Source organism: Mus caroli, chromosome 13 (genome assembly GCF_900094665.2).
Source record: "Mus caroli chromosome 13, CAROLI_EIJ_v1.1, whole genome shotgun sequence".
In the NCBI taxonomy this organism is placed as follows: Eukaryota; Metazoa; Chordata; class Mammalia; order Rodentia; family Muridae; genus Mus; species Mus caroli.
Window position 1 is genome coordinate 24907981 of NC_034582.1, and position 17599 is coordinate 24925579.

General features: G+C 44.3%; 1 protein-coding gene across 2 annotated transcripts in view; it reads right to left on the reverse strand.

Annotated features, from left to right (window-relative positions):
- Window positions 1-17599, reverse strand: part of Cdkal1 (CDK5 regulatory subunit associated protein 1 like 1) — a 661435-nt gene that overhangs the window by 138590 nt on the left and 505246 nt on the right. For both annotated transcript variants that reach the window (XR_002379517.1, XM_021180436.1), the window contains exons 14-15: window positions 15805-15888; window positions 12929-13093 (exon numbers count right to left, since the gene is read on the reverse strand). Coding sequence is in view for 1 of the 2 variants with exons in the window: in XM_021180436.1 (XP_021036095.1) it covers window positions 12929-13093; window positions 15805-15888 (249 nt within the window). In the remaining variant the exon portion in view is untranslated. The remainder of the gene's footprint in view (window positions 1-12928; window positions 13094-15804; window positions 15889-17599) is intronic.

A 17599-nucleotide genomic window follows, 5' to 3' on the forward strand; every position in this document is an offset into this window, starting at 1 on the left:
AACTCTTTAGCAGTGTTCTCCTGTATTTCTTTAAGTGAGTTATTAAAGTCCTTCTTGATGTCCTCTACCATCATCATGAGATATGCTTTTAAATCCGGGTCTAGCTTTTCAGGTGTGTTGGGGTGCCCAGGACTGGGCGAGGTGGGAGTGCTGTGTTCTGATGGTGGTGAGTGGTATTGTTTTCTGTTTGTAAGATTCTTATGTTTGTCTTTCGCCATCTGGTAATCTCTGGAGTTAGTTGTTATAGTTGTCTTTGGTTAGAGATTGTTCCACTCGTGATTCTGTTAGCCTCTATTAGCAGACCTGGGAGACAAGCTCTCTCCTCTGAGTTTCAGTGGTCAGAGCACTCTCTGCAGGCAAGCTCTCCTCTTACAGGAAAGGTGCACAGATACCTGGCGTTCGGACCTCCCTCCTGGCAGAAGATGAAGGCCTGAAACAGGATCTGTCCCAGAAGCTGTGTTGTTTCGCTCTGTCACAGAAGCTGTCAGCTTCTGCAATCAACACTCTCCCTTGCACACACTAGTCTCAGAGGGATCCGGGAACCAAGATGGCTCCCCCAGGTGCTCCTGCAAAGCCCTCCGGGGCAGGACAGACACCTCTCCTCTGGCAGGGAAGGTGCCCGGATGTCTGGAGCCCGAAATGGGGTCTGTCTCAGAAGCTGTCAACTAGGGACCCTGGGGGTATCTGCAGACTCTGATGTGCCCAGGTGACCCAGTGCTGGTGCTGACTGGAAGGGACTTGTGACCCTGGTCAGGCTAGGTTTCCTGCTTTCCTAATGCTGTCTCAGGTCCTGTGCAATTGGATTGGAACAGAAGTTGTGTTCCACTCACCGGTGGTCCTAAGATCATGTGGAGAGTCCTCTAGGGGACCTTGGGGGTGTCTGCCGACTCTGCACCCAAGGTGACCCGACCGGATTTGTGACCCTGGTCAGGCCAGGTTTCCTGATTCCCTAATGCTGTCTTAGGTTCCACGTGATTGGATTGGAACAGAAGTTGTGTTCCACTAACTGGTGGTCCTAAGATCCCATGGAGTGTCCTCTAGGTGACCTTGGGGGTGTCCGCTGACTCTGTGGTGCTGACAAGGACCTGAAGGGCGCGTGTTTGAATTCTGATTGGATGAGGTGGGGTGAAGCTAGATGAGGTCAGTCAGTACGAGTATAGGAAGGTTGTTGTTGTTGTTGCCCTTGCCTAAGAGGAGAATAGGGCTTGCTGCAAGAAGGAGAGGGGAAGACGCTGCTGGGAAGAGAGCTGTATGAGAAAAAGCCAGAAGTAAAGTAGTTGCTGCGTGAACCTGCCTTGGTGTCCGTGTCGTTCTTGTCTCCGCAGGTCGAAGACTGCAGAGACTGCGACACAGTGTAGACTGAGATAGCCCCAGACAAGTGAAACACAGGGTGTCATCTGGGATTGGTAAGCAGTCACTGAATGGAAAGGGGAAAACACATGTAGAGAAATAATGAAGTGACATGAAGACACAGGAAAGCTCTAGAAACTGGGACCCACTCACCACAGGGGACAGTGTTTCCAAAGAGTTGCCTTAGTTCTAACCTTCAGAGGTGCGGCAGGGTGCCAGCGACCTTCCAGGTTCATAGGTTGCTGAGTACAGCTTTTGATCTAACAAGGAAGCTTCCCCACCAAATGTTTTTCTTGATCCGACTAGAATCACTTTACAATTGAGAAAAATCATCCACAAATTAGTCAGTTATGCCATTGGGCTAGCTACATTTAATCACTGACCTGAATGGATTCTGAAAAGCCCTGAGCACTAGCAAAGACCACCTTTGGGTGTGGCTGCAAGGGTGTTTCCCAAGGTGAATTGAGTGAGTGAGGCCTGCCTTGAACATGGGCTGCCCTGTCACTTGGGCATGGCTCCCAGGCAGCATGACAAGAGGAAAAGGGAGAGAGTGAGCTGAAAGCCAGCACCGCTTCCCTCCTTAGTCTACCCAGATGTGAGCCTGCCACTTCCCATCTCTGCTGCCACAGCCGCAGCTCTGCCTCTGTGTCATAAGGGAGGCCAGTGTACCTCTTAACAACTGCTACCCTCAATCTGCATCCTGCTGATGAGAATCATAACAGAATAGTAGAACAACCACAAGAGCCAGTCCAAAACCTCCACAAAGTTCCAGGCCCCTTTCACTGCTTGCATCTGTAATATCAAGTTCAGTGCCCAGATAATATATTCTGTGAAGATGGAGACATGCAGTCAGGGGCAACTACATGTGTGTCTGAGCAATTCAGGCTCCAGCACCTGAGTCTTTGCTCTGGAACTCACCAGCCTTCCTAGCTCTGGGCATCATTCATTGCTTTTGTCTCAGCTTCACCACTCTTTCTCCCTGCCCCAGTGGGGCAAAGGATATGTGTGTGTGTGCATGCACACACATGAGTATATAAATATGCATGTAGGCATCTCCTTGTCACTGTGCACAGAGATGCTGAGAACACTTCTCACGGTACTCAGGCACCTTCTCCCAGGCTACAGGAACAACGCAAGGCATTGCAAGTCTCAAAGCTAGGCACACGGTAGAGGCTCATGAAATGGTAGCTGCTATTATCGTTATTAAAGCACAATTAGTCCCTTGACGCATGCAATTCTCCTCTGCATGCCCAGTTCCAACCCTCGGGAGGAGGGAAATTATCATTGCTGATTGCACAATTAGGGGTTCAAGTGAAATGAAAACTAATTGTTCAGCATCATCTTGGCTGATGATGCTTTGAATGGTACTCAGACTGGTACACGGAAGGCATCGTAAACATATTCTACACAGTTTCCACCGACATGGTCCATATTAGTTCAGCAGTGTCCAACTAAATGCACCCTGGAAAGAAGTGTGGAGTAACAGCTATCCAGTCTGTGCAACTCACATGGGTCCTAACTGATCTACAGAAGAAACAGACAATATGCACCATGGAAGACAGCAGTGCACATGGTATTACACGTGTTATGGTCTTAATTGTCTGTGACATCAAGTTAACACTCTAGCAATAAAGAATGCAGTCTTGCATGGTTTAAAATGGAAAGAAAAGAAAAAAAAGAAAAGAAAAAGAAAACAAACTGGAAAAACGTCTTAGGATTATAGCCAACATCTTGGGAGTGGAAGAATAGGAAGGAACACACCCTCATTTGCTCCTAACACGGTTAGCTGATCTGTTTGAAATTAGATCCACTTTCAACTGTTTTAACTTAATTATTAAGCCATTTCTTAACCTCATGAACAAAGTTTTCATGTGCTTTCAAATCTGGCCCTGAACTAATAGCCCCTTTCACTTCAGTGATTTTGGAAATGAATGTTAGACGGGAAAAAAAAAAAGCATTTAAACGGTTTTTCTAAGGGTCAAAGCTCAGAAAACACAGCACAGTTTATACACAAAATTCAGTTTATCTGATGGTCTTGCTGGGCCTTTGTCAGGTAATGAAGCAAGCAGGCCACCTTAAAATGCCTGTTTCCTTACCAAGAGTGGCTTCAGGATTGAAGCTGAGGTGCCCTGCTTGCCTGAGCGACACACATGTCATAGTGTTGTGTGTAGAGGTCAGAGGACAACTTGCAGGTTGTCATGTGTCTTCATGTGTGCCTCCATCATCATGTGTGTCTTCAGGATCTAACATGGGTGCTTTTGCTCACTTGAGTTGTCTCACAGGCCCTCCTGTGGTTTGCATCAATGTCATTCTCATTACAGTCTTTTAGGGCAACTTGCTTTCCTCTGCCATTTTGTAAGAAGTCAATGGTTAATGGGTATATTAGAAATTATAGACAAGTGTGTAATTTCTATTGTCAGTTACAGGAAGATCATGCCTTGGATTAAATCATAATAATGCTGCTAGTACTGCTGCTAGTGGGCCAATATTTACTGTGCTAAGCCTCTTCTGTTATATCCTGTAAAACAGGTGTTCCTGTGGGTCTCAAAAGCAGAGACCTGGGCTGGAGGTTTCTCCAAGTTCGTACTGTTTGTAAGGGGTGGAATGCGGACGTAAACCTAGGTTATCAGAATCCTGAATGCATGCTCTGAATTGCTATACTGTACTGTATGTCAGAAGCCAATGTAAGTAAAGTACTTTAAAGAAACCTATGGTCAAAATAAAGGCCAGGAAAGTGCTGCTATGCTTACTGAATTCCTACATCTACTATGTCCATGTCCACACTATTACTTTAATCCTCCCTGGATGAGGTAATAAGTGCACTCTAGAGACACTGTGACTCAGGAAGAGCGCTGTACAGAATTGCAGTAACTGTCACTGTAATTTGACCCAAACCTGCCAGACCACAAGCTCTCCTGGCCTTTCACAAGTGGCTCATTCACCTCTTTCTTAAACAAACTATAGCACCAGGAGAGAACTCAACAAAAGAATAAATCTTTACAATAAAGCCAAATGTTTGTCATCTTAAAATTCAGGAGAAAATGTTTCTGCTGGGCATGGCCCAGCTGACTTCTTACATACTGATGAGAGAACTGGTCAGATCAAGTGTGTTGAGTAAGATGTCACATAAACCTCCAAGGAAAGGGCCGTCAGCAACTCTGCTTCTCTCATAGCGCAGGGCCTAATCACTAAAGACCGAGTACACAAAAGGTGATTCATCCCACCCATACCCACTTCCTTATCATTTTCTGCCTCTCCTTCCTTCTCTTCTTGGATCCACTGAACCAAAGTCTACTATATAAAGAGGAATTCCTGACCAGAAGTTATCAAATAAGACTCTTGCAATGTAAAGAAAGTGGAGCTGGGCTTTAACTTGGTCGGCACACCTGGATAGCCTATGGCAAAGCCATGGGATGACATGGTTATGAGTGACCTTGAACATCGCTGTGGTTCCTCACAAAGCCAGAAGCCGAGTTACTATGCGCTCTAGAGCAAGGACTTATGCAGGCATCTGGGCACCATGTTGCCAGTGAGTACTTGGTGGCAGCACTTCAGATGTGCTCAGATGGAAGACTGAGCAAAGGAAATGCCATGGAGTAGTACCCAGCATGTAATGACACAATGAAATGTTGCCCAGCCTTTGGGGGAGGCACAATATGGATGAGATTTGAGGACATCATACAAGTCACAAAAAGGCAAAGGTAGTACAATGCCACTTTTACCAATCACCTCCAGTAGGTAGAGTTATGGACAAAGAGATCATAAATTGCTAAGGATTAACAGAAGGGTGGGAGGGGAGTTACTGTTTGATAAGTACAGAGTTATGGTTTTTATAACATTAACAAGAGTCCTTTCTGAACAATGACACTATTAAAATGGTCACAATGGAAAATTTATTCATATTCATTCTCCCTTTCTCCTTCCTTCGTTCCTATCCCCTTTTTCTTATATCCATCCATCCATCCATCCATCCATCCATCCATCCATCCATCCATCATTCATACATCCATTGCTGGACACTAAAACCAGGATCTCCTGTATAATAGGAAAAGGCTCAACTACAGAGCTACACCCCTTAGCCTTATTTTTATTTTTTTGAGATAGGGTCTTAATAAGATGTCCAGGCTAGCCCTGAACATATTACATAGCTCACGCAGGCCTTGAACTTAATGATCCTCTTGTCTTAGCCTCCTGAGTACCAGGGATTAAAAATCTGTGCCACCAGGCCTGGCCAAACTGCAAATTAAAACAAACAAACATATTTATGTGTATGGTGTTTTGCCTGCACATATGTCCATGCATTAGGTATATGCCTGGTACCCATGGAGGACGGAAGAGGCTGTCAGATCTCCTGGTACTGTAGTTACTGATGGTGATCTACTACATGATGCTACCTCTGGAATGGGTTCTCTTGAAAAGCAGCCAGTGGGTTTAACCACTGTAACATCTCTCTAGCCCCACAGATTTTACATTGGTCTTGAAGCTGGTAAGACCTGTATGTAAACTGGCTCCTGTTTGCCTGTACCTGGTTCTTCTCTTTTCATGACTCGGAGTAAGTTATTTATTAGTCTACTGATATTTTGGTTCCTTACCTGTAAAATCTGGATGGTAACAGTAGCCTGTCACGAGGAGATATGAATGCATGTCACTCAGCATGCCACTTGGTCCATGGTAATCACTCCCTAAATGCTGGTTTGAGACTGTAGCAGAAGGATTGGAGAATTTAACCAATGGAAAAGGATCATTATTTTGAGATTTGGAATACAATTATGGTTTTGTGCTGGGGATCTAGCTTAGTAGGTTGAAGGGCCTGGAGTATGAGAGGCTCTGAATTCAATTCCTAGCACTACTTAAAATGAGCTGCTGAAGACACACGTGACTGAAATCCCAGTCCTCCAGAGGTAGACTCTGGGGGTCCGGACTCAGAGCTCGTGCTTAGCCTTGGCCAGCTGCCACCTGGGCTACCATAGACTGTCCCAAAGACAAAAGAAAAGTTAGACCCTAAAAATAGCCTAAACGTAACTGGTTCTAGATAAAATGATAAATGGAATTCCCATACAATTAGGGTAGGAGATAGGTGGGCAGTGAAGAACAGAGATGACATAAGATTGGCTATGAGGTGACAACTGTCCCACGTGGGAAATCGTGGGCATGTGGGATGACAATGTTCTGCTACTACAGCTTGAGGTGCTTGAAACTCCCTCTTGGTGGACTGTTGCTCTTGGCTGATGAGTCACTGATAACTTTCCACTCTATTGAAGGGCTATGGATGTGCACACCTTACTATGCCTGTCTACCCATAGGTTTCCTGGTTTCTTGTTGCTTGAGTCAGGATCTCCCTGTGTAGCCCAGGCTGGCCTTGAATGAACTGTGATCCTCTTGCATCGTCTACAAAAGTACTGGGATAGCAAAAGTGTCGGGATAGCAAGTGGATGCCACTGTGGCCATAGGTTTCCTTTTGATGTACACCTGAAGTTCCTACACAGGTGGGAGGAAAGCTGTGTATAATTTCATTAAGATGTTATAATTGTTTCTTATTGGTATCAGATACTTCTCACAAGCTTGAGAAGTAGGTCTTAAATTTTAATGTGTATGAGTGTCACCAGAAAGCAAAAACAAAGTGAAACAGACTATATAGATAGAACATACATGTTATGAATGTAGGGGGAAGGACCACTGGAGAGGAAAGGGTTAAGAGAAGATGAAAGTAGAAGATAGGGGAAAAGGAGAAGAGGAAGGCTTAGCCAACATTAAAGGTGCATAAAAAAGCCATATGGAAACCTATTCTTTTGTAAGCTATTATATTTTTGAAAATATAATAAAAATACTTTCAAGGGAGATACCTTACAGGGGTGAATAATGTTGCTCTCAGATCCAGTGCCAGGTGTGGGATATTGCCCTAAAGTTGAGCTGCTGATCAGAAAGGACCCAAACACCCCCAAACAAAACAGACTTTTGCCATTGCTCTTGATCACCTACTGAAACTCAGGAAGACCCTTTGCTAAAGACACCATGTACTTTGGTTTAGGTTGTAGAGAAATGCAGCTGAAACTGAACAGGAAGAATCTTTCCTGCTGGCTAACTTTCATAGTAGTGGAAGGTGAGATGCAGGCTGCTGGGGTCGGAAAGTCGTTAACAGCCTTATCCAGCTATGGACCCTGTGAGCTATAACACAGGCAGGATGTGTTTACTGCTGCAGTAGTGGCACGACTGAGAGGCAGCAACTAACAACTTGTGATTGGATTCTAGGTGGAAAAAATTCATGTCTTAAAAAACACCTATGGCTTGGGAGGTCATAGGGCTTAGAGAGCAGGGACACCTCACTGTTGTTTTGCTAAATGAATATGCTGTCCAACTGCCTTCTAAGTGTTTATATTCATATCCAGAGATGAGTGTTATTCTCAGCTTTGGTCAGAGAAGCCTCTGTTTCTCATGAGTGATAGTTAATGCAGAGACTCACAACTGGCCAAAGGGTTGAGAATAAATGACTGCTAAGTAGGGTATCTTTCTCATGCCCTCCAAGGAGTATCACTGCAGAGAAAGCAGAAGGAAGGCTGCCACTCTGTCTCTTGGACATGGCATGCTGCACTGATGAACTCATAGCAGTGGTGGCTATTTACATAACACTGGCCAGTTCACATAGTCAGTTCTTCATTACTTATGAAGAAGGCTCAAGAGAAGCATAGGGGCTGGTGGAGTTATGCTCCTTCCTCAGTGTGGTTACTGATAAGTTGGTTGTCTTTGCTCTAATAAATAGTTCCTACTTCTGGCCATGCAAGAAGCCCTTGTTAAATGCAAAAGGGTGCCCCATTCCACACATGATCTGTATGAGAGTAGGAAGGGAACTCTTTGGAACTAAGAAAAGGTTTGGAGGAAGGAAATAAGATAATGTGGGTACAATATAAGCAACATTTTATATATTCATATGCAGGTATATGAACTTATAAAAATTTATAATCTAAAAATAGAGCATGTGCCATGGTGGTACACACTTATAATCCTAGTTCTTGAGGAAGAAGTACTGTGAGTTCTGGGCCAACCTCTGCTACATACATAGTGAATTCCAGAGCAGCAGGGACTATTCAGTGTGGCTTAATCTCAAAAACAGGGCAAGAAAAAACAACTCAATATCCCTAAAAATTCTTGAGTGAATCAACCCCAGAGTCTCTGACTTAGGAGGCTGGGGAAGGGGTGGGAGTGGAATTTGTGTCCTTTTACAGTTCAGGAGTGATGCTGGCACCATGAGCATGGGAACCACAGTGACAAATTATTGTCTTAGAATGCATGTCACCATCCTTCATCCACCACAAGACCATGGTTCCCTGGCATATCTGTTCTCCAGGAAAGGCCAGTCTGGGCTTCATGTGATTTCCATTAGTTTAGATGCCTTCACTTAAGATATCCCATAATATTTTCGACATCAACCACACTTCCTCAGCCCATTTCTTAAGTTATGAGTGGCATTTATCTCCGTCTTCCCTAAGAATAGTCAGACTAGTTGTGTCTCCACTTTTCTCTCCTCCTACATGTTTAATAAAGCTAGAGAGAGCATGGCCGACAGCCTATGACATTTCTAACTGTCTCGCTTGTGCAAACCTATGCACCTAGCTTCTGAGGGAACTGAAGCAGGAGAATGGGGACGGGCTGGACCCTGTCTGAAAACAGAACTTATAAAGGTAGGAATTACATAGAACAAACTTTGCTTCATATGTGGGAGGCCCTGAGCCCAGTTCACAGTGCTTCAAAGAAGAGGGAGAAAAGGTTTCTCTTTGTCTTTTTCCATGAAGATGTATTTCTTAGAGACAGCATCTCTACTTTTACTTTACTATCTAGTCATCATTTAAAATACTAATTCGTTATTTTATTCTTATTTATGAACTCTAAGTTCTTCCACAGAGTAGCACTGAGTCTACTCTGTCAAGTGACATTTTTTTCAATCATTGTACAGTAAAGACAGAAGTTTCTTCAGTGCTCACTATGCACAACCATGTACTGAGACAACCAGGGTTTGGGGAGCCTGGAGATATACAGGCTAACAAGTCAATTAAAGAGTCAGAATTCCATACTACAGACCTCTTATTCCCTTGCCTAGACTACTTCCCTAATCAGCTGTCCCTTTTACCAGCTCCAGTGAAGGATGTTTGCAGGCCCTGACATGCAGTGGAGTAAGCCCAAAGTACAGGACTAAATATCTAGACCATGATCAGAGAGATGGCTTAGCAGTTAAGAACACTTCTTGCTCTTTCAGAAGACTTGAGTTTGCATGCTAGCACCTATATTGGGTAGCTTACAACTACCTGCTACTCCAGTTCCAGGGGATCCAGGGCCTCTTCAGGTACTACATTCACTTGCACATTAACTCATGCAGGCACTCTCACATGTATATGAATAAAGACACAGTAACTTCCCTCTGGGGTTTTGGGTTTCTCTTCCCATCCCTTCTCCTTTCTGAGATGGGAAGTGTGTAGCCCAGTGTAGCCTGTGTAGCCACGGATCCCCTTGTCCTCCTGATCCTTGTGCCGCCCTAGCCCAATGCTGAGATTACACGCACCATGCTATTCCTGCTCTGTTGTGGTTTCTTTACAAAGTGTGTAGGAAGGGATTACTCTAGAAAAATAAAAAATAAAAAAACCAAGCAGAAGCCTAGGAAGTTCAGATCATTGTAAATTCTGATAGGATTAGCTCTGTGGCTTCATCCTAACAGAACTACCATCCCTGCCAAAGACAATGAGAACCCATTATTATGGCTAAAATAATCAACAACAACAAAATGGAGATGTTTTTCTTGAAGTTTCTTCACCCTACTCTTCTTGAATACAGCAAGGTTTGGGGAGAAGATAAAAAACATTTGTAATTTGGGTAGGGAAACTTACGAGCTGAACCTAGTTCAGCAGCAGGCAGGAATTTATTACTTTATCAGCACTCAGGTGGATATTTCATTCCCACAGAACAGGCAAAACTAAATCTCTGAGCAGTTGAGACCAAGGTGCACTGGCAAAGCCAGGTGCAAACCCAGGTCCCTGTGCCCAAACTTCAAACACACAGAGCTAGGTGTTTCCCAAACAAATCCCAGAACCTTTCCCTGCTGTCAAAGCTCAACATGCCTGAGATGGTGTTATTATCTCTACTGCCTGCTTGAAAAGCCTGAAACTACTGTGCTCCCTTCCTGGTTGCTTCAGCACTCCTCCTCAAGAATACAGTGAAGAACAGAACAAATTTACTGGCAAAACCTTCTGATCCTGGCATGCTGGGTATATGCACAAATAACAGTAAAAGAGGAAAAACGACATAAGACAGAGCTTAACACAACCCTACCAGCTATAAGCCCAGGGAAGCTAGGAGCCACATGACCTCATCATACCCAACCCTCCGTGCTGTCATGTGTAAAGGTGGGCTGGTGGCAACACTATTTCCTAGGCTGGAAGAAGGGAGAGAGGGGAGCAGAGACAAGTGGGCTGCACTTTCAGAAAGCACAAGGCATGTAAGAACAACAGAAGGGGGGCTTTCCTTGCCCAGGGATTGTTACTAAACAAGAGGGTTTTAGAACTCAAGTGCTCACAAGAGATGCATGTGTGAGAACCAAGCCATGCAGGGTCTTTAAAATATGTCTTCTATTTGCTGTTAAATTGTTTCCACTACAGCCACTGAAAATCAACTTCCTAGGCCCAGAGAAGCAGCACAGTGACAGAGAGCCTTCCTAGCACACATGAGGCCATGAGTCTACGGACCAGAATGTTGGATAAAGAAAAGTCTTACAGTACACTCTATAGTTTAGCTATTTTCTTGAAACGTACACAAAGAATAAGCTGACATAATCCAGTTGAATTTCTAGCCATCTAATTTCAATACTAGACTACTGTGCTTCCAGGTTGTTCTCTCTAACTTCCAAATAAGACTAAAACAACAAAAACAAAAACAAAAGCAAGAACTAAAATACCTCCCCGGCTAGAGATTTTGTTTGTCAAGTTTTAACAAGATGGCAGCCTCAAACTGGGTAAAGTGGTACATGGCTATAGCGCTCGGGAGGCAAAGGAAGAAGGGTTAGGGGTTCAAGCTCATTGTCAGCTACAAAGTTAGCTAGTCTATTGTACATGAGACCCTGTCTCAAAGATAACATAAAACAAAATAAAAGCACTGGTATAAGATAGCTCAGTGGATGAAAAGTTCTGAGTTTTGCTGTATAACCCTGACAACCTGAGCTTAATTCCTGGATCTCACAGTGGAAGGAGAGAGCCAATTCCGCACAGTTGTCCTCTGATCTTCACATGTTCACCCAACCCCCACCTCCAAACACACCCAAACACACACACACCCAAACACACACACACCAAACACACACACACCAAACACATATACACAAACACACATACACAGTCAAACACACACACCAAACACACACACACCAAACACATATACACACATACACACAAACACACACACACAGTCAAACACACACACCAAACACACACACCCAAACACACACACACACTCAAACACACATACCCAAACATACACACACACACACACACACACACACACACTGAAAGATAGTATCATAATCATAAAGTATGTACACACAAAAGAAGAAACATGGCATGGTTCTGACACATGCTAATCCATGCTCCTCTGCTGTGGGCCAGACATCATTATGGGTACCCTCCTATGCAACAGCCAAGCACAGAAGAGGTACCACTCTTGTTGGATTTGAGTTTAGCATCATCAGTGAAGACAGGTAGAGGTACCATGCTTGTCACCATTCCTGAAGTAAAGCTGTACTTCTGTTATTTTAATTAAGATGTCTTTACCATTCATTTGAAGTAAGAACTACAGAGTAAAATGATCTAGGGATTGCATGGGAGATAAGTATCCGTTATCTTTTTTCCATATGTTGTCACTGCTATATGCTTTTATGGGAGGGGGATGTTTAACAATTGTGTTGAGGAAAGGATATCAAATGATGCTTAGAAATGTGATACACATTTTCATTTCACACTCCATCAGCTTTTACAACTGTAGCTCAACGAAATGTGTGAGAGAGCCTGGCAAACAGCCATATTTACAGGGGCCAGGTTACTTTTTTATGGAATGAAAAAAAAATGTTTAATTTTCACTCCACAGGACTCAAGTATATATGCAGCTCACACTAGCAAGAGGCACCACAACCACTCGTATGCCACAGCTTAGTGTCTGTTCACCTGTAGGCTTTGACTGTGTTATAAACAGCTTTGTCAGCAGGGAAACATTGGGACCGCTTTACCCTCCCTTCAGGATCAATGAGACATAACCACACTGGATCTGTTGTTGAATCTCTTACCTGCGAAAATGGCTTTTTTGCCTCTGCCTCTGCCCTGGAAAAGGAAGCACTTTATTCCCTTTATGGGAGGAGAAGCAAAAGTCTAGCTATCAACAAAGGCAGCCCTGCACACCCCGATCTCCATCTGTCAAAAAGGAAGAAGTGAAGCCTCCTGCCTTCTTACAAAGGGGGCTGGTGCACCATCACAGATGCAGGGCCGGGGTCACCAAACATCCCAAGCTGCCATGCCATTAGCAGTTTGGAGGGGAGGAACCTGGAACTTACCTTTGTCAAACCTGAGACTTCTCCCTTGGCCAGCGGCTTGCTGATGGATGGTGTATACACTCTGGTTTCTGATACTGGCTGTCCTTTCAAAAAGTGTTTTCCTGATTCGTAAATGTCGACTTCAACCATTTTCCCCATGAATGCAGGGTTCTTTGGTACTAAAACCTTAAAACAGATTTTCAGAAATTAGAAGTTTTAAAGACAGTCTTATTTTACAACAGTTTTAGGTTCTAGAACAATGATGTAGGAAGGCTTCTTTATCCTCACATCACTCTGGCCATCATTAATACCTTACATCATTGTGGTGTGTTTGCCACCATAAGTAATGACAAATGATATGGCACTAACAACTATGTCCACACTTCCTTCAGATGCTCTAGGGTTCCACTGCAGAGCTACTGCCTGGCTGCAGGAGGATTTTGAGTCCTGGGGAGTGGCAAGGCTTTTCTGAGAGGAGCCAAAGGCCTGCAACCCAAGGCCTCCATGACCAGATGCCAGCTATCCTGAATGAAGCACAATGGCAGGAAGCCTGGGGAATTCCCCACAGCCAGCCAACCACTTCTGGACAGGCCTTTGATACCTGGGCATTGCCTGTCCTGTGTAATGAAGGAAACTAATTAGAAAATTATGAAAGCCACACACTTGCAATAGCTTCAAGTTAGCTGTTGCTTCAAATGAGTGTGCGTATGTATGCGCGCGCACACACACACACACACACACACACACACACACACGCGTACTCATGTGTGCAAAAGGGTAAGAGGAAGAGCATTTAAAACAACTTTCAGTAACTGCACACTGGCGGTTGCCTAAATGGCTCCTCCGTCTAATGGCTGCCATTCATGCCTGTTGTTATGAGAAAGGGAAAGCATTTGTTAGTCTCCTGAGCCAGTCCCTGTTCAGAAGCAGCACTCTGAAGGCTACTCTGGCTGGCTCAAATGGCTCTTTCTGCTAGAGCTTGCTGATAAAATGATAGCGTTATATGTTTACCTCAGCAAGCATCTCCTCTTGTTGGTTCTACCTCAGCAAGCAGGTCTCCTGTTGCTGGGGCCTTACAGGCAGTTTGTGGTCACTCTGTCCCCTCCCTCACAGAGCAGCTTTAGTACTGTAGCTACTTGTGAAACTCTTCAAGCCAGGGCCCAATGCACACAAATCAGTCCCAAACCATCAATAGTTTGATATTTTCATACAATATTATTTAGGAAAATAAAAGGTATGGCATTGTCGAAAGGCTTATTTATAGAGACAGAAAAAAAGTGTGGGGGGAGGGGGGCCAGGGAAGAGCCTGCAGTTGCACAGCCAATGTCCCTGAGAAGCCATTGAGTGTTGGTCTTTCTGAGGTTAGTTTTTATGCTCACTGCACACAGCACACACCAGACTTCATCAAAGGGTAGGGAAAAGGTCACCGGAGGGTGGCTGACTCGTGGCAAGCAGGCCAACTAAAGGAACACTAGTATCAGGCCCTTTTAAAATAATTTTCATAAAGTAAGAAAATTCCTAGCCAAAGCTATGCCTACAAATGTTGGTGCTATTCCTGGGAGTATAAGTCTTCTTGATCTGCTGCCTCGACCTGCGTGAAGGGCTCTGTGTTGCTTGTTCCCCACCACCCCTCTGGATTAATAGTTGGAAAAAGCCCAACTGCCTTCCACTGGAGGAAACAGCTAAGGAGGCATGCCGGTGCATTTAAAATGAAAGGAAACGGTTCCCTGCGGAGGCACAACCCCAGATGGCCAGAGAGAGGCCAGGGAAGAGATGACCAAAATACATCAGAGTCCTCCTGAGGGCTGAGCAGCGGGCTGGGCAGCACAGGGAAATGGCTCTTCCTGAGATGGGAGCAGGAAGAGGCTTGGCTTTAAGGTGAGGCACAGGAGCTCCTTCCTCAGCTCCCGCCTTCCCTGGGTCCCCAGCAAGTGTGTCTACTTGGTTTAGAGAACTACTGCCCGGCCTGATAGGACTTCATGTGCATAAGCAAGAGTGTAGCCCTTTCATTGCTTTCTAACTCAAGTAGCTCTCTCCCTGGCCCAGCCTCATCTGAAATGCCCGTGTAATACTTAAAAATCCCCAAATTCCAATTCTAGTCATGACCTAGAGAGAGGGAGGAAAAAAAAATCCACTTCTCATCTGATGAGAAAGAACGTAAGAGGAGGAAACCCCATCCGACATTAAGGAAAATTAATACTGCTCAGGACCATCTGTGGCCATCCCACACCACTCTACGTGTCCTGGTCACGAGTCCTGCTTGGACCTTCCAGGGTTCTTCCCAGAGGAAACCGCTGTGTGAATCACTTCTGACATTCTCTCACCTGCTGGGGAGCTGAGGCTCAAGTGCTGACAGAAGTCAGGTCTAAACAGCCCTCAGCAGTGGCTGTGTCTGGTTACTGGGTTGATATTTTTGGTTCATTTAAATTTTCCATTTTTTAAAATTCTATTTTGCTAAAAGGATGGGAACAAAAGAGAGAGGGTCTAAGTCTCTGGATTCCCCTCAGAGTAATGAGGCCTTGTAAGGTTGAGGCAAATTCCCTTGGAGGTTTTAGAGGCCACCCAGGGTTGCCCTTCCTGACAGTCTTCCCTACCTTACCTGCAAGTGAGTGAGAGAAAACCTGATGTGCTCGGTATATACACCCTTCCTGCCTTCTCGACAGGACTCCCCTCTCCATTCACCCCGTGGTAGCTTCTGAGTCCCAACTCCCAGAAGCCTGAGGCTGTCCGGTCCTGAACATGCATGGCCTCCAGTACACACAGTGACACTTACAAGATCCACCCTGCTAGTCTGGTTCCCTTCAGTCATACAACCCTTTCTTCTTCTTGTTCCTTTGGCTCGAACGTTCAGCTCTTGTCTTACTTTGAAGAAAAGGAAGAGGAAATGAGGCTCTTACCTGCTCATAGAATCGGTTATGAGCAACATAAAACTTGGAGTCAAAAGACTCTTCTGTGACTAGCACTTGTTGTCTTTCGCCAATCTGTGGGGAGAAGAAAAGACAAGGATAAAGAAGCAAGAATCCGAAAATAAATAGCAGCCCATACATTCCTGGACCATAGCTGCTGCTTCATGAATTTAAAGTAGACTACAGATGGTCAGTTGTTTAACAGACAACACTGTGCATAACTCATTCAAATCTCTTGAAAAACATTAACTATTCAGGAATGTAAAATAATCATGGCACAAACCCTTATTTTTTTTACACGACTATGAAAAAACTCAATCAGATTCCTTTCTTCTACATAAGATACAGCAAAGCTTCTACAGTGCACCCAAATCCAAACAGCACTTTGTTTCTTGCAACAAACTTGCACAGCAGGCCAGAACAAGCTGCTCCTAAGCCAAACGCAGGAAAATATTTTGGCAATATGGGAGGATAGTAATAAACATTAATTTGAGTTATAATGGATATAACACTAAAGAAAATGCACCCAAAACTAGTCATTAGTGGCTGCAGAGACAACCGTGATGAAGTGTGCACACACCTTCTCCAGAAGACCTAAGGATCTGATTGCCTCTTCTGTCTTCAGAGGAACCAGAACTCGCCTATATACACATCCCCCTCCCCCACACATTGATTTTAAATATAATTTAGAAAATAAAACTAGTTCTTAGGCCTTCACACTTCAGTGTTCCACTTGTTCCATACAATTCTGAAATTCTGACTAATTTTCTTAAGTATTTACTTATTATGTGTCTTTTCTCTTTTATAGGCAAGTGTCTCGTTGTTGTAGCTATAACCCCATATCGTTGTTACTTTTTAAAGAGCAAACGCGAAATTATGACATTTGAATGCTGGAACTGGAACACATTATACTGAGTGAGGTGACCAATATCAGACCCAGAGAGACAAATGTCACATGTACTACTCATAAGTGGGACTTTAGACGTGTGTGCTTAATTGGAAGTACCTGTAGAGTTCAGAAAACCAGAGAGGCATTGGTAGGGAGTGGGGAGAAGGATGTTAAGATAAGAAGGATAGAACACAGATGATATGAAGAGGAAAATGGAAATAAAGGGGAGGGAGGCTTAGGTGGAGAAAGGATGGGAGGGTAGGGCAAAGGAAGGACAGATGACTAATACTAAAGATGTCTGAAAAAGCCGTATGTATTTATAAGCTTCATACACACACACACACACACATACACACATACTCAATATACAAGGGATAATGTTTCTTTCTGTGCTGGATAGTTTTTTGGCAACTTGACAGAAGCTAGAGTCACTTGGGAAAAAGTAACCTCAACTGAGAAAATTTCTACTAGTTTGTAGAAAAGTCTGTGGTGCATTTTCTTGATTAATGAATGGTGTGCATAGGCCTACCTCACTGTGTGGGTGGTGTCACCCCTGGACAGGTGGTCCTGGGTGTATAAGCAGCAGGCTGAGCAAACCAAGGGGAGCAAGCAAGAGGCCTCCAAGGCCTCTGCATCATCAGTTCCTTCCTGCAGCTTAGGCCTTGAATTACTGTCCCGACTTTCATAGATGATGTACTTACAAGCTGTACAATGAGATAAACCTTTTTCTCCTCAACTTGTTCCTAGCCATGGTCTCTTATCACTGCAGTAAAAACCCTTAGACATTCCTAGAATCCACAATTGCCAAATAAAAAGCTCAGTGCCCCACAGTAAAAGGCCTGAGGTTCATGTGTTGGCATCTGTGGGATACTCTCTCTGTCTCTCCGTCCCTCCCTC